This window comes from Astyanax mexicanus, chromosome 12 (assembly GCF_023375975.1).
Source record: "Astyanax mexicanus isolate ESR-SI-001 chromosome 12, AstMex3_surface, whole genome shotgun sequence".
In the NCBI taxonomy this organism is placed as follows: Eukaryota; Metazoa; Chordata; class Actinopteri; order Characiformes; family Acestrorhamphidae; genus Astyanax; species Astyanax mexicanus.
The window spans coordinates 6,512,974-6,530,614 of NC_064419.1; the positions used below are offsets into that span (position 1 = coordinate 6,512,974).

At 39.3% G+C, this 17,641-nt stretch overlaps 2 protein-coding genes and 1 long non-coding RNA gene across 5 annotated transcripts in view; 1 reads left to right on the forward strand and 2 right to left on the reverse strand.

The window, feature by feature from the left end:
• Positions 1-17,641, reverse strand: part of dohh (deoxyhypusine hydroxylase/monooxygenase) — a 133,561-nt gene that overhangs the window by 37,693 nt on the left and 78,227 nt on the right. The window lies entirely within an intron of this gene.
• On the reverse strand, positions 1,276-17,544 carry wdr13 (WD repeat domain 13). Of its 3 annotated transcripts, none has more exons than XM_022670224.2 (10): positions 17,521-17,544; positions 10,970-11,049; positions 8,420-8,651; positions 6,988-7,097; positions 5,866-5,996; positions 4,903-5,210; positions 4,066-4,246; positions 3,335-3,476; positions 2,712-2,830; positions 1,276-1,993 (listed from the first exon to the last, which is right to left on the reverse strand). In XM_022670224.2, the coding sequence occupies exons 2-10, from the start codon at positions 11,008-11,010 to the stop codon at positions 1,809-1,811; spliced, it is 1,449 nt and encodes a 482-aa protein (XP_022525945.2). In that variant the 5' UTR covers positions 11,011-11,049; positions 17,521-17,544; the 3' UTR covers positions 1,276-1,808. The 3 variants fall into 3 exon arrangements, with proteins under 3 accessions (XP_022525945.2, XP_007245838.3, XP_007245837.3); XM_007245776.4 differs by lacking the exon at positions 17,521-17,544 and adding an exon at positions 11,589-11,698; XM_007245775.4 differs by lacking the exon at positions 17,521-17,544 and adding an exon at positions 11,247-11,499.
• Positions 12,870-15,562, forward strand: LOC111192614 (uncharacterized). The gene is made up of 4 exons (XR_002650031.2): positions 12,870-13,121; positions 13,589-13,620; positions 14,064-14,133; positions 15,143-15,562. It is a non-coding gene; the product is annotated as an uncharacterized LOC111192614 (long non-coding RNA).

Below are 17,641 nucleotides of genomic sequence, written 5' to 3' on the forward strand. Positions count from 1 at the left end.
GATTGGTTCAGTTGCCTGTCAGTCAAAAGCGGGAGCAGTGGCCCGGTCTAGGAGCTATAACAGTTAACCGTGCTTAAAACATGGTTTTAACTGTGGGTAATAGACAGTTAAACCTGTGTGACACTTTAAAGTTTCTTGATGAGGTCAATTGTGTGTGTGTGTATGTATATACATATATCTCTGTTGTTGGAAGCTAGCTAAAACAGCACGTATTTGTTTGCTTAACAACAAAGCTAGCTAACTCCACAGGGCTAAAGTAGGATGTGTAGCAGCTTGTGTGGTAAAATGTGTTTAATTTTAATTAGCTAAGCATATTTTTGTAAATACAGAGCTGCTGACAAGGGAGCTGTGTCTGACTGTAAAATATTTTTTCAATAAAGCTACTGTTGAAGGTAAAATTATACAGGTTTATCCAATGTTTTTTGCTATCTATACAGGGTGTCTATACAGGTAGGGTGTATTTTTGGTAGTTGCATTGCAGTTTTCATTTCATTACGACATAGCTATATATATCCTATAAATATAAAGTCATGTAAAATTATTTTGATACATGCATTTTTTTTGTGAGGAAAGAGTTAAAAAAGCCTGTGCTCTCTTAGCCAGTATTATCCCCTTTAGCTAAACAATACATGATTCACATGTTTAAATAATAAATGTGGGGGTGTACTACAAACGTTTGTAAACAGTTGTGACAAAAATCTTGTATTACTTCCATTTTACATACTAATTTCAGTTGTGTACATTTTAGTAATATTTCCATCTTTTTTATTTTCAGGATACTGAAGACACTTGCTGCATGTTCAGCACTTAATATTTCCCATATTGTCTTCATACTTAGCTCAGGTAAAATCTAAGCTGTTCCCCTTGTCACTGTATAATTTCACTGTACTAAAAATAATTTTATAAAATCAAAATGGATTTTGAAATATAACAAGGTCACTGTGAAAATTCAACATGTCTGCAGCTTTAGCTCAACCACAAAATGCCAAATTTACATCAAATGCTATTTTTCACAAAAAAAAATCCCACCCACCCATTTTGTCATAACATAGTGGATGCATGCATGACTGTGCCACGAGGGCCAAAAGGCACAGAGCCTAATGTAAACTGTTCACTAGACAGCAGCGACAGTACCTCCAACGAAAGCAGAATGAATTCTTTAAAATCTTTAACATCCTTTGGAAGAAACAATAAATGAGCAGATATCTCAATATGTTATCCACAGTGTGTATTAATTTTGACTAATATAAATAACACATACAACACAGAACAGCATGATGTGATGAAATTTATTACATGTTAACAAGGCATAAATACAGTAGTGTTGTCATATACGCCAGCTGACCTCATCAGTATTAAAACATTCAGTGATACTACCTTCCCTCAGGCAAAGACATCCTTACGGACACACATACATACACATGTACACACACACATACACACACACAGACGTACACACACGCACACCAGTATGTCCACAGCATACCAGTCTTAAATAACCATTTCTTAGGCCTTTAAATTAACTTATACATGTTGACTGTAAAGCACGGATGGATTTCCACAAAGTCTCAAGCAAGCATCACACTCTAATGGACAGCGCCGCACAGGAAACGGACAGGATATGTGAAAGTTTTACAAACACGTAGCTCAGTCTCATTTCAAGCATCACCACCAAACCACACTCGGCGGATCAGGCCGGACCTTCTGTCAGCCTTCGTTGCGGCAGGATCGTAAAATTGCACACGATTGGAAGTGACGAGCGCTGAAGCTGCTGTTGCTGGGCAGCGGAAGCTTGGCGTAGATGCGGTTTACTTCTGCTCACGTCTCCAGATGATGACCATGCCTGTCGCGTCGGAGGAGGCCAGCATGCTCTCGTCACAGTTGAAGCTGACGTCCAGCACGGGGCCGCTGTGACCCTGCAGCTTGTTTACGATGGCCTTAGTGTTGCGCTCCACATCGAAGAAATACACACACGCATCTTCACTGCCAGTCACTGAGAGGAGGAAGAGAAAGCGTAAGCTGAGTGAGCACAATGGAGATAAACGAGTCATACAGCTCCTGAACCTGAGCTCAACTGTGCAGAACTGTGCAGAACTGTCAAATATGAGAATAATCCTGTTGGGCTAAACTGAACTATCTACTTAATTACTCTACTTGAACTTTTTTTAGGTTATATTTAGTTCTAGCTTATTTTATATTTATATTTCAATCCACACACACACATGCAATTAATCTGGAAACATTAACGTTGTATTTTTTAACACATTAATAATATTACCAAATTTCACTATTTTACTATTTTATTGTGTGATTAATTAGTTATTTTTAAGTCAATTAACAGCCCTTATACATATTTTACAAAACTGTATATATTTTCAGATCTTCTTTTTTTATCTACATACATTTGTCTTTGTTATATTTGTATTTTTATATTCATATTTTTTATTAGTAAAACATTTTTTTATACATATATATATATTTTTAAATTGTACACATATATTTTTATATCTGTATTATATATATATATATATATATATATATATATATATATATATATATATATATATATATATATATCACTATATTATTTCTATATTAATATTTATTTAAATTGCTATCTTAGTTAATTATACAACATACATTTTGTAAAAAATGTTTTCCGCCCAAATATTGTGCAGCCCCTGTGTAATTCTTAGTGTGTTTGCTCTTACCAACACAGGCCCCCTGCCTGAAGGACATGAGGGGACAGAAGATGCTGTGGAGAGGCTGGGAGCCGTGCTGGATGGGGAAACTCCTCTTCAGCTGCAGAGTGCCTTCATTATCCACAACCCTGCAGAGTTACAGCAGCATTCATCAACCATGCCAGAAAATCTCTAATCCAATTTTCCATTTAAAAGTATTGAACACCTTTGCATCCAGCAGGCTATAAGATTACAGGCCAACATTCATAAAACCAGAGTTTTTCCAAAGTTGGAATCCCATGCATTTATTTAAGTGTGACACATCACTTTACTACATCACCACAGATACAGGTTAATGCCTGAATAACTGAGAGGTTAAGCTTTTCTGTGCAATGCTTTTAAACAAACTGCACATCTTCATGTAAATCAGAGCTATTAACAGTGAACTGTCTGATCTTACATCCACTTCTGAAGTGAAGCACCACCCAGGCAGCTCTTTAATTCCAGTGTAAAAGGTTTCAAGAGCTATTTATGCACAAACAGCAGCCAAACAAGTGCTTAATTACTTAGAGTATCAATCCTTTTCTACATGTGAGCACAATGAGGCAGAAAGTAATCTATTACGAATACAGAAAATGTGATTGTGGTCTGACCTGTAAAGCAGGAGCTTATTGACACAAGCGTTGACGAGCAGAGACGGGTCTCGGGCTTCTCGGCTGATCCAGGAACGAGCGGAGATGCTGGAGATGGAGCTTCCCTCACTTACCACCAGCCTCTTGGCTTTAGTTAGCTTCCCTGTGGAATAATGACAGCTTTAGGACATGCATACAAATCATAGAGAGGACTCTGAATTTAAACAGAAATAAATTCTGAAAAAAAAAGCATTTTTATAAGTACTGGTAAATATATTTATGTATATTTTTTGCCCCTAAGGACCCTTTACATTAGGAAAATGTAAGTCACTTTAACCGCTCTTCAGTAAACACAAATAACACTTTAAGCATCTTTTCATATACAGCTGTTCACATGCATTTGTTGACAATATGAGAGATCCAAAAGCATCAACACCATTTTTCCCAACTGAGTATAAGAACACATACATGTATTTATGTGCTTGTCGATACTGATACATTTAGGAGCATTATATACTAGTGTAGTTATTAGCGTAAAGTAGTGCAGTGCAACAATTTATTGAGTTTTAACAGGTTATTGAGTCACATTACATAAATGTTTCCTAACAAAACATATTTAAAAGAAATTAAGAAATTATGGTAAGATGAAATAGACATTATAGCTGCTGGGGATTAGAGAGTTGCTCTCTCTCTCTCTCTCTCTCTCTCTCTCTCTTATATCTTCACCCTTAACAGGTTTTGTATCCCATTACCTGTGGCCATGTCAAAGAGAAAGGAGAAGATGCTTCCTCTGTCATCCCCTGCCCACAGAATCCTCCCCGGAGCATCAAACGAAAGAGAGAGCACTCGGCCGGTCAGTTTACTGGAGCCTCCTTTGACTTTCTTTCCCGTGGAGATGTTCACCACCTGCAACAGGTGTTTACTGTTGCCAACCTGCACGGAAAAAAGAACAACAAGAGGAAGAAACTAATTTATTCAAAAGCAAGCTGTATTCAGCAAACATCAAAGAAAGCATCTCCAGTGGTTTAAAACTGAAGTACACACTGTTGCTCCACATAAAAGAATAATATCAGCCTTTTCAAAGCACAGAAGATTCTTTCTGCACTCCATAAATGCATTTATAAAAGACTTATAAAAACATAAATATACTCCACCAACAGGGGTGCGATGATGTGTATAATCCTATTGAACTACTATTGGTAAGGACACCATAGTTTGGTGCACGCAATCATAGAATTATACCGAGAATACACAGTCCACAATAAGCTATACACATCACATTTATGCAGCTGTAAAAAGTTATCAAGGACACCCTGGATTTGCATGGAATTGTGGGATTGTGAAAATTATAGCAGATTTAGGAGTAGCTCTATGGTAACTGCAGTTTTGTTGCCTGTCCTCTCCTGCCTCTTCTTTCATTCCCTTCCGCCAAATGTAGGGAGAACTCTTCGGTTTGCAGTTTCCAATATTCTGACCTTTTCCATATTATTATTTCAACTCAAGAAATCACAGTGGATCAGACAAGGATGGTGTCTGTGCTGTTCAACTCCTGTATGGGGTGTGTGTGGAAACACATCATCAGCACTCACCACAGTGAGGTTGTTATTCATGGGTTGGAAAGTGCAGCAGAGGAGCTCGCTGGCTTCAGGGTCGACCACCTCACGGATGCAGCGTCCATCTTCTGTGTTCCAGATGCGCAGTGTGCCGTCCTGCGATGTGGACACAATGATGTCGTTGCTAAGCGACCAGGCGAAGTCGGTGACCGGACCTGCGTGTCCTTTCAGCGTCACCTTTACTGTTGGCGGGGACGGGGACAGGGTCATAATGGACAAGGTGCCGTCCAACGAGCAGCAGGCGAGGAGATGCTTGTCATCATTAGCAAACTGCAGTCGTGGGACTGAGGAAACAAAACACAACAAAACGTTTGAACATCAAGTCATAATTTTATTGTTTTACCACACATGAAATCATGCAATGACCGAAACAAATAAAATAAAAAAATTACAGTACCAGTCAAAAATTTGGACACACCTTCTTATTATTGTTTTCTTTATTTCTATATTTTATTTATTTTCTACATTTTAGATTCATATTGAAGACATGAAAACAATTAAGAGACACATATGGAATTCTGTGGTATATAGTAAAAATCCACAATCCCGTGATCTAAACCTGATGAACTAAGATGGTGATTTGAGAAAAGCTGAAGCTTCACAGCGTGAAGGAAAAGCAGGAACTGTTGTTCAGCACCTCAAGGAACTCCTTCAAGACGCTGAGAAAACTTTTCCAGGTGACTTTCCCTCATGAAGACATGAGATTAAAATACCAAGAGAGAGCAAATCTGTCCTTAAAGATAAATGTGCTACTTAGAAGAATCTAAAGTATAAACATATTCTGGTTTATTTAAGTCAAGTCTAGTAGTTTTATTGCCAATTCAGCATATGTACATATGTACATTGGGACACAATACTTCCAATGGCATGTGAGCTTAGACAAACATGGTCATGTACCTTATTAAAAGCCAACAAATTAGAAATAGAAACCGCTCTTACCAGCTGAGTCGACGTGCTGGTCAAAGATGTGATGCATGCCAGCGAAGGCGTAGTTCTCACTTAGAGTGGTGTCACCTGCCATGGCACGACTCGCCTCTGCCACAGACGTGGGCACCAAGGCGCCCGGAGGCCTGGAGAGAAAGATCACATTCGCTCTATATTATATCTGTGTTGAATGACAGTGATAAGCCACAACTTTTTTTTTTCAATTTTTTATCCCATTGTCTCGCCAATTTACAAGGCCAATTACCCAACCCACTCATTTAGACTGCCCCTATCACTAGTGATGCTCCAACACAAATGAAGTCAGCCACCACTTCTTTTCAAACTGCTGCTAATGCAGCATTACCGAGTAGTATCACAGCGCACTCGGACTCAGTTCCAATACATAAGCTCACAGACGCCTTGTGCAGACCTACATCACCCTTTAGAGTGATAAGGGGATAGAGCGTCATCTACCCACCCAGGGAGAGCAAAGCCAATTGTGTTTTCTCAGGGCTCCGGCAGCTGATGGCAAGCTGCATAAACGGGATTCGAACCAGCAATCTCCCAATCATAGTGACAGCGTTTAGCCCACTTGACCTCTCGGAGCTGGATAGAGTCACAACTTTAACAGAAAATACAACTTATGATCAAAAATATTCGTACACCTTCACTGGCATTGCTTGATTCTGAAATCAAGGAAAAGGTAGAGTGTATTCTACAGTCCAAAAAAGGGTCTACTAGAATTTAGAGCATTGCAGTGAGGATTTTACTGTGTTCAGCACCAAGTTAGTGTAAGTGAAGATGTTAGTCAGGAGGCTGGATGATTACCAACCCAACCCACCTAATCCCCACCTAATGGAGCATTGCAGTGAGGATTTTATTGTGTTCTGCACCAAGTTAGTGTTAGTGAGGATGTTAAGTCCAATTCTATTGCCAGCATTCTCTACTACAGAGACTAGACATGCTGTGTGTGTGCATTTGTACATCTTTGTAAGCAAAGATGATGAAAAAAGTAGATAATTAATGCATTTTTTATAAGGGGCGTCCACAAATATGTAAACATATAATCTTGGGAATTCGTGTTGTTTTGTTTGGTCAATGTTTTCTCCAACTGTAACGATAACGTAAGCTGCATACCTCTCCTCATAAACGGCTCTGTTCATTTGGGCCTGCAGTTGGTACGACCCACGACTTACTGACCGCCGATGACCTCGAGCACCCTGAGCACGGGGGTCCTCCTCAAAGTCCTGGTACAGAGAGAGGAGAAAAAGAGAAGGAGAGAATGGAAAGAGACAGATAACAGAAGATAGCAGAGAAAATAAAAAAGGGTGCAAAGAATATAAAAAGAATGAAGATATGAGATGGGAAGGGATAAAAAATAGATAGACAGAGAGGGGGCAAGCAAGAGAGAGGGCGAGCAAAAGAGAGAGACAGAAAGAAAGAGAGAGAGACCGACAGAGAAAAAAAAAAATCTTGGCGAGTTGATCTAGTGCTGCAAGTCTGTTTTAACACATAAAAGCTCTGCACACTGATCATATCTGCAGTCTCTGAAGCGCATGCAGACACACACACACACACACACTCACAGACCACTTGCATTCCACATGCAGTTTCAGACAACTCAATATAATAACACTGGCAAACTGGGAAGATAAGCGCAGTCTTTTGTATTGCACAAAGGCCTCAATATCAAATCAGCAGTGGGGCTCTTAGGGTCTGACTAAACAATTGGTCTTCAAATCCATCAAGCTACTGATTCACCAGCTCTTCTCTTCTACAAAGATTGCAAACATAAACTGAATGCCTGAATGCAAGTATAAATGTTTAACGAGATCACAATATCAGATATTGTACACTTTACAGTTTAAAACCTTATATAATTAGAACCCTTTAATTGTTACTGTTAAATTACAGCATTCAATTATGCTAACAATAATAATAAACAAATCATATAAAGCCAGGCACCATCTCGCCTTAATGCTTTCTAAACAGCCACTGAAGCTATAAAAAAAAAAAAAAAGATGCCCCAAAAACATTAAGTGCGTAACTTTTATTTATTTATTTTTTTTTAAATAATCAGATGATATGGGAAAAAAATGGTCAGCACAAAAAAATCTGCGAGGCTGATGAACCATGGAGGTAAGAAGAATCTGAGTGCCAAGTATGTATGTACAGTACTCCTCCCACGCAGCTGATTTAAGTTAATTCACACCATCACCGTTATTAATATTTTATATGTATTTGTACAATGTTGCCACCTACTGGCCCATCAGTCACGAAATATATTGCTTTTAGGTTAAGATCGAGAAAAAGTATTTATTTCCAAAGCTTGTGAAATGTTGTTTAGGCCAGTTCAAATTATAAGATTCCTATTTTGCACAGTGACGTAATGTTTTGTCATCTTCTATAAACTGAATTGAAACCAAATATGTGTATCATTACATCCATAATCATGATCGATTTTTAGGACTGGAACTATGTCACATAAGGTTTTCATTAAGAAACAATAAATAAATGTTTTCTCTGTCTGTCTGTCCCTCCATCTGTCTCTCTGCGACCTGGCGCTAACCTCCATGCGGTCCAGTGTGGTGCGGGAGCTGCGCACACTGCTGGCTCTGAAGCTGCTCTGCTCTGACAGCGGGCCGTATCGCAGGGCGAGCAGCTGGCTGCGCAGACGCAGATACTGCCTGCGCAGCCCCGGCTCAAAGCCGCACTTGGCGTTCTCGCGGAGCAGCTGGCTGCGCCGGCGGATGTACTGCGTGCGGAACTGGGGGAACGTAGGCGTGCGGTATGCATTGTACCTGGAGCGAAGGAGCATGAGACAGAGGAGGGAGGGAGAGAGACAGAGAGTGAGAGAGAAAGAATGGGGGAAAAAAAACAAAGAGAAAATAAAATAAAATGAATTACAAACCTAGAATTATCAAATACGTAGATAATTAAGAAAGCTGAGTGAATTTCCATTTTTGGAGTATGAAAAATAACAAAAATGTCAAATATTTTATGAAGTAATGTGATTTTAAAAACAAACAAACAAACAAAAAAAACACCTTCCCCCATCCACACTATGCATCTTTTAGCCTTTACTACTCTGTTTATTTCTGCAAGATAGCAGGAGAATTTGAATAATGTATTACACTAAATTTGCATCATCATGGAACACAAAGGATTCATCATGATATTTGATCAGTGTCAGCATCAGACCCTTGTTTAGACTGAAGTGAACCACAACAAAGACACCTCTTTGCCCCTATTGCTGGCAAAGATTTGCAAAAGCACATACACAGCTTGTTTAGGCATGGGCTAGAAGTGTACAGACAGCAATGGAACTCATTTCTCTAGAATGATGGAGCTCCATCCAATACTTTATTATGGGATGAGTTGGGAAGCTGAGGATGTGGTGGGGTGTTTAAAATCCAACATCTTGATTCAATAATGATTTTATTGCTGAATGCAATCAGATCACCATAGCAGTGCTACTGAGGGTGTACTCACACTAGGCACGGTTTGGTTGAATCATGCTGGCCTGCACTCACACTGCGTTTAAACAATCCGTGCCCGAACATGCTTACAGCACCCACTGCTCAGTGGGCTTTCTGGTGTTGTGCTGAATTCAACACCCCCGCAATGAAAAGCACCCTCTTTTAGGAGCACGTCTTCTGTACAAAATCGGATATAATCCACCTTAACATTAAAGTGGAAAAACGAGCAAAGATCACGCTCACACAGCATGTTCAAGTCTAAGTGAACAGTGCTCTGGCTCACTTCTTTAAGCTGGCCAGTTGGGCACGGTTCAGCGCACCGTGCCCAGGCACAGTTCAGAGCGATCACACTAGTCAATCAAGTCATGATTTGGGAGGTAAATTGCCTTGTGTGAGTACACCCTAAATGTTCTCTTCATTGACATGAACTAAAATGACAGCATAACACTGACTAAATGATGGAGAGAGGGAGGGCCATCCTATCCACTCCCAGATTGTGAGGCCAGTCATGCACTCTGGAATGGCTGTGGCTTCACCAGAGACCTGACATTCTCCAGATGATATAGCCAGCGCTTACCCCACTGCATCACTCAGAGGACTGATTTGCTGTTTCTATGCAGCTCGAGATCTTGCTGCAGGATCTACACTAGATGTTAGAAGGATTTGCAGGCCACACAAGAACACTCATCTCAAAGATGCTATATCACTCCAGCAAGACCCAACAAAAATACTGGGCCGTTTCGTACTCTTCTGACACTGGCACTAGGTTAATCCCCAATGGTTTACTATAAGCTTATACAATCTGTGTGTCCAGCTGAACATCAGTATTTATACTATGTGCACTGAAATTACTCATTCAAAGCAGAATCTAGATGCAATACATTGCCAAAAGTATTCTCTCATCTACCTTTACACATAAATAAACTTGAATGACATCCTATTCTTAATCCATAGGTTTTAATAGGATGTCAGCATTTTGCAATGCAGGTATAACATTGCAAAATGTTCTTAGGCCTGTCAAAATAACAGAAACTTACAATAACAGCACAAACAAGCAATTATGTGCATTTTTTGCATATGCATATGCATATGCACAGCTCTGGAAAAAAATAAGACACCACTTAACAATTATGAGTTTCTTTGATTTTACCAAATTGAAAACCTCTGGAATATAATCAAGAGACAGATGGATGACCAAAAACCATCAAACCAAGCGGAACTGCTTGGGTTTTTGCACCAGGAGTGGCATAAAGTTCAATCCAAAAGCATTGTGTAAGAATGGTGGAGGAGAACATGCCAAGATAAATGAAAACTGTAGCAAAAAAGGGTTATTCCACCAAATATTGATTTCTGAACTCTTAAAACTTTATGAATATAAGCCAATTCTCATTTTCTGCATATAAATGCTCTAAATAACAATATTTCTATTTGGAATTTGGGAGAAATGTTGTCTGTAGTTTATAGAATAAAACAACAACATTCATTTTACTCAAACATAAACCTATAAACAGCAAAATCAGAGAAACTGATTCAGAACCTGAAGTGGTCTCTTAATTTTCTCCAGAGCTGTAGCTCTTGTATACAGCCTTTAATGATGTACTAGCTTAGCTAGGTAACTCATAGGCTGGATCTTCACCCACCTTGCGTCCACTGCCAGCACCTGCTGCCAAACTGCAGCCATTCCACACAAGCTGAGGGCAGTAGGGGTCAGGTCAGGTCCCTAGACAGGAGAAAAAGAAAATATAAACATATCAAAGACAGGTATGCAAAAACATGGATTATAACCAATTCAAAATATATAACCTATAAGCTAGCTAGCTTAGCTAACTAACAGGTTAGCTACACCTGTATCCATCCCTATTCAGCTGTCCAAAACAGCTAACGTTATTTCCCCAAACACAGCAAATTTTTCCGTACACTTGGCATAATCGGCGAGAGATTCATGTCACCACAGCTTTATCTCCACACGCTGGATCTAAAACAAGCTTTAATGCGTTTATCTAATCAAACGAGCCAAATATTGCCAATTCAGTCCCTGAACTCTACTGCTAGGCAACAGTTAGCTCTGCGGCTACGGAAACCAGCAGCTAGCGCACAAGCTAACGGGCTACACCCAGCGCGACTGAACGAGCCCCCAGCCGAGTAACCCGGCCATGTCAGTCACCTCCCCCGCCAACATTATACGGTCCCGACGCTGCGTTTAATCCCCGCTCGTTCAAATATGGGTTAAATGTGTTTAATTCAGTGCAGCGCTCCTACCTCCAAATCCTCACCGGCTCATCCTGCCTGGACAGACGGACACAGTCACGTGACCGCCGGTTTTCCCAGTGCCTGGAATCGCGCAGATCTCTATACCATCCGTCGGTGTTAGCGTGGATAGATAAGATAGGCCGTAGTATTTGTAAATTAGCTGTTTTAGATTCTGTGCATTATTACTAACTTATCAACTAATTAATCTATTCCCTTGTTCCATTATACATCTTCTTACTGATATCCTTTTATCTATCTTACCCCCCCTCTATGGACAACTATCTGTCTACTGTCTACTATTATTATATATTATATGGAATTAATATCTATCTGTCTGTCCGTCCGTCCATCCATCCCTCCCTACGTCTATCTATTCCCTTATTCTATTATATACTGTATCTATTTATTGAATTTCTATCTGTTGACAACTATCTATCTGTCTAGCTATGTCCATTCATTCATTCATTCATTCATTCATTCATTCATCCATCTATCTATTCCCTTATTCCATTATACATCATCCTTTTACAGACAACTTTCTATTTCTCTATTGACAACTATCTGTCTACTTGCTTATTCCATTATGTATTATATGACATTAATATCTATCTGTCTAGAATTACAATCCCCACCTCACTATATTTTGAAGCATCTGAGATGGACCATCACACAGTATAAATTCCTTTATACTGAATGTTTTAAAGATCTGAAATGTAGGAATAAACAGTATACATTTATATTTTAACAAATAAAAAAATAGTTGATCAGACAAGATATGAAATATCTTGTTTTCATACTATTTGTAATCATGATTGAAGGTTGTATTTTATGATTTTTGCTTTTGAACAGTTTAATATGTTGGATATAATAATAATAATATAATACGTTGGATTGTGGTTAAAATGTATGCATAACCTTATATTTCTCATTTTAGCTTAACTGCATTTTCTTTCAAGGCACAATGATTAATCGTAAAAGATCGTAATAGAAGACATCTTTTTCTTTAGTGTTTTAACAATATATTTCAAGAAATCTCTTCCACTCCAGATATGAAGTAGTAAGGCATGAGGTTATTTCCCACAGATATTTCCCTGAGATTATGAGTAGAATCTGAACTACTCAAGGCTCAGCCCAGCCTATCTGGTGCTGGATATGACAGTAATATTAAAACTTGCAGTCTTAGCAGAATATTTTGATTTAAAAATTGATCCTTTGTTAACTTTTATACCCTTCTGGACACAGTAAGCAATAAGGGCGAAAAGTCCATCATTTTCATAACAATAAAAGGATTAACCAGACAAAAGGAGCTCGGGTGCCCACGGTTTCGCCTGACCTCAGCAGAGACGCGCCAGCGAGAGCCGTGAAGCGCCACAGCTGACTGGGCTCTTTGCTTTTTCCCAACGCACTTTCCCGAAGAGGCCCTGGTGACCGGGCCATTCACTGTCCAGAGCAATAAATGCGGGAAGCATCTCGGGCCGGGCACCTCATTCTCAAAAAGGACGCAAAGACTTTGGAGTATAGCCAACATGCCTGGAACAAAAGGTACACTAGCAAACTGTGGAGAGTCAAATGTTAAAGAATTGTTGTGTGATGTTACTGCTGGGAGATTAATTTAATTGATTATTAAAATTGCTGTTTTAATATGAATTTTATTGCAAAATTGGATATTCCAGATTGTACATCTATCTGGACATTTACAAGCTGGCAGAGGGAATCTCAGTAGATAGACTTGTACTTTTGTCAGAATCCCATAAATAACTCTTTTATGTGGAAGTGATTTTTATATTTTAACCTTTTTTTTGCGTTAATTTTTTGTGCCTTTTTCTCTATAAAAGCTGCTTGGAAGGTGTTGTGAGAACTAATAAAAACGTAATCATAGACAAGAATTGCTCATATATTTGAAAAACACTGAGATTTCATTTTATTACAGTATCACTCAGGCCTATCAAACTGAGCTGCACTCTCAGAGCCTTCAGTACTATTCTCACATCCTTTCTAATTTGTTGCAGGTAACAAGTCGGACAAGAAATCCGCCACCAAGGTAAATGCATTCCCATTTTTGAACACTTCACCCAGCCCACACATTATATTCACTTTATATTTCCAGCAAAATATCGTAGACTCTGAGCTCCACTAATATTGATATATTATTTATATTCATATAATTTTCACCACAGCACTCAGGAACCCTCTCTTATCTAGAGTAGCTTTCCGTAGGCGGTGATTCATCACCAGCATTTCCTCTCTGATTTACTACAAGGTCAACAGGAGGATGACAATTACAATCACGATGCACATCACATCACATCCATCTATCTTTCCATCCATCCCTGCACACACAGCAAATACACAAAGCGGAATGAGCTTTCGCGCCTACACAAGTTCATGATTTGCGAGAGCTGACGCTTGAATGTCTTTATATGAGTGGTCTGAGCCATCTGGCCTGTCTTAATGCCCGCCTGTGCCCCCTGTTCCCCTGTGCAGCAGCCTCAGAGTCCTAAGGAGCAGCCGAAGAAAGGTGATCAGAAAGGAGATGACAATAAGAAGCAAGGAGGTAAGCATTGATCACATCTTTCTTGGAAAAGAAAAAAATCATGCTTAGAAAAAAGTTGTAAATAAGCCTCAAGATTTAATCAAAGACAAAAGCTCACACAAGCTAGACAGCAGAATTTTTGTGAATTCTAGAGAACTGTGGGTGTTTTGTGTCATGTGAAAGTCAAAGCTATAATACTTTTACTCCTTTAAAAATAATTGCTATAAATGATTCAGTATTCCCTATAAATTAGAATATATGGTATATAGGCATAGATTATTCATTACCCATTATCAATTGATTTAGTGACTAATATAATGATTCAAAGTATTCAGTAACTACAATAGATAATTTATTAATTAAATAATTCATTCAGTGAGTGCTATAAATGATTCAGTATCTGCTATATAACTGGTGTGTAAGTTCAGTAATTATGAGCATGAGGAACTAAATGGGTTCAAGATTTATACATTGATTGTGTCAGAAGCCAATGGAGAAGAAGCTGCCAATGGCAATAGACTAAACTCAGTTATTATCTGAGTATGTTCTAGCAACTACTCAATATCCACTTTCGATTGCCCAGATAAAGTATTCTGGTTTAAAGTGTCTAAAGAATGTAGGAAGTAACAAAACATCCTTCCATCTGGCAAAGTTGGGGTTTGATTATCCTATAAGGCAAACCTGCCAATCTACACCAATAAGAGTCATTGGGCAAGACTCCTAACTGTACATCGTCTCATCTGTGGAACATGATTCCCCTGTTAATGCTCTAAAGAAGGGATTCAGTTAAATTCCAGTAACTGTAGTAATATCTATGTACAGTATTTTTTGCTAAAAGTATTGTAAAAGTTTAGTGTGATTAGTAGGGTATTTTCTAAACCCTGTAAAGCAGAAGATGAAGCTATGGTGAAAGCTCTGGGAATTGAGCAGTAGCTGTGTAATAATGTCTGTACTGCAGGGTGTAGAAATATGGCTGTGTTTGCCATGTGTTTCCAGTGAAGTTATCTGTCTCTGTTTCTTCCCCTCGCAGGACAGCCGAAGGGAGAGAAGCAGTAACTTCCAGGCCTTTGTGAAGATGGCTCTGGAGACTCTCCTGGGCTCATGCAGACGCAAACACGGAGGCCCTCGGGGTCGGCAGGGCTGAGGAGAATCAGCTCCTCTACCACATTCAGCCAATCAGACACATCCTGCCTGCCTTTAACAAGGCAGAGATGTGTCCAGTCCTCCATCTGTTAGAGACTACACCCCTGATCTGTCCCACCCCCGCCCCAACTCCCCATACCGGATCTCATGGCTTCTGGAGCAACCCTAATAACTGGGAATTGAACCAGAGTGATGAGATTTTACACCCTATCCTACACCTCATCCCCTCTACTTCAACTCCGCCCATGTGATGGTACCTCGCTGTGTTGTATATAAATAAACAAACAAATGTTATTTCATACAATAATCACATGACCACAAGTTTGTCCATTTAATCAATATTGTGCTATGATTTTTTTTTTTCTGTTTCGCTCCATCATTCGGCTTTAGAATTAGGGATGCACCAAAATGAAAAATTCTCTACAAAATCAAAACAGGTCAGAATTGATCATTTGGCTAAAAGCTGGTTTATATTTATTTTGCCTCTTTTTCACCACTGCATACATTAAATAGCCTACATGTATTTTTGTCTAGCTTAAAAAAAAATACAAAACTAGAATTGCAATAAAACAAAAATATTGATTGAACACATTTTTAACAGATTCAGCACATCCTCAATTATAATGCCTAAAAACTACAGTTTATTGATTTCAGTGGTAGAGTTATAGTACCTGATACTTTTTACACATTATTTATTGTTTGAACATTAAGTCTGAACTTGACTAAAGGCTAGAATTTTTTTTTCTCTATTTCAACCTGTGTAAAGGCTAGCATGTCATATGAAGCCACTCTTTTTTAATGCATTAATGCTAAATCACCACAGCTCAACACGCTTGAAGCAGAACTAACTGTTGGGCCATCCTACCCATCCAGAGACAGGCCAATTGTGCTCAGTGCGACTACCAACCAGAACTAGGATCTCTCATTGAAAAGAATAATGTAAGGATAATGCTCGCCCACAAGCAGCAATGGATTCACAGGGTTTTCACCAGATTACAACCATTCTTTGTTCTGCTTGGTGGCTATACTTATTGCCAAGCAAACATTTATCAGACCAGCTAAGACGCCATCTTTGGCCACCTAATAATGTGCAGGAACTATCGGCTCAGCTGCAACATTTGTGGGCAAATGGAACCGTATGTCTCCATGCTCCACTGTATCTTCTATATTGTATGCAGTCTAGCATTTAGAAGTTACCTAAATATAATATAATTTCCTTTACACACACAAAGTAAGTTTCACAGTTGATTTTCTTGATCTTTGTAACCAAAGAAAAAGTCTCAGGAGGCAGGCTTGAGGAGAAGGTTTCATTTTAGATAAAGAAACCTCAAAGCATTAGTACAAAAGATATTATAGCAAACCTGACCTGGTCATATCTGCTTTAGGCCTAGCTGTGACCTCTGACCCAGGCTTAAGAAGTTGAAACTCTGCAGCAATTAGTCTATCCCTTAATTATAGGTGTGACCTAAACTGTTGGAAAAAAATACGTGGTCTGTTCCACTTTTAGTGTAGTGAAATAATTCACCTAACAAGAAAACTTTACTTTACATCACCAATCAACTTCTTGTTTTTGTGCTGTGTCCTTCATTCCAATTTACATAATTATCTTCCAGTTGCTGAAAGTTTATAGCAATTGTGTTTTTGTTTATGCATGTGGGGGTGGGAGAGAGGCCTATATTTACAAAATGCAGCTGTCTGTATTTGCCCCTGCCTGCACTGTACACTTTTTTACTGTATCACCAAATACATTTTGACAGGGTACAGAGAATTTGGTGGTATTTTAAACGGGGCCCTTGAATTAGACACAGTGCCCAAGGCCTTCTGTAGTGTTAATCCGGACCTTCCCAGCATCGCTTTAGCGCCGGTTGTGCTCGGCACATTATCTCTCATAGAAACGTCTTTAGGGCATAATCTATTCCAGTACAGGATGAGGTCGTATGCTAATGTGTTCAGATAGGATCATGTGGAGAATAGTCTCTGTCTGGTCTGTGTGTGTTATGTGGATGTATTTCTATTACTGGCTCCAACAGTTTCATGGTATATAAATCATTTAGGAAGCAGTGGCTTTTACAGTCCAGTCATGTGGTAGAATTCTTGGAAAGAAGCAGGCCATCCCCACTGAGACTGATACACACACACATGCACACACACACATACACACACACACACACATACACACAGAGAGATGCCCAGCTTTTCTTTTTGTACCACACTGTCATGTAAGATGTCGTCTGTGGGTGTGGGTGTGTGTCTCTGCCTGCATACCTGAACAGTGAAGAACTCAAGGGGGGAGCAGTGGGGGCAACCGCCCTCCCAATGCCCCCATGGTTGAAATGCGTAGGTAAAGTGCCCTCTAGAGTGGCAAAAAAGAGAGAAAGAGAGAAAT

Excerpts from the sequence above, each read along its gene's own strand:
- wdr13 (XM_007245775.4), bottom strand. The coding sequence starts at position 11,273 with ATGAATCTCTCGCCGATTATGCCAAGT. Across the intron at positions 11,050-11,246 it reads TCTCGCCGATTATGCCAAGT|GGACCTGACCTGACCCCTAC; the intron begins GTACGGAAAAAT and ends TCTCCTGTCTAG. Across the intron at positions 5,211-5,865 it reads CCAGCACGTCGACTCAGCTG|TCCCACGACTGCAGTTTGCT; the intron begins GTAAGAGCGGTT and ends TTGTTTCCTCAG.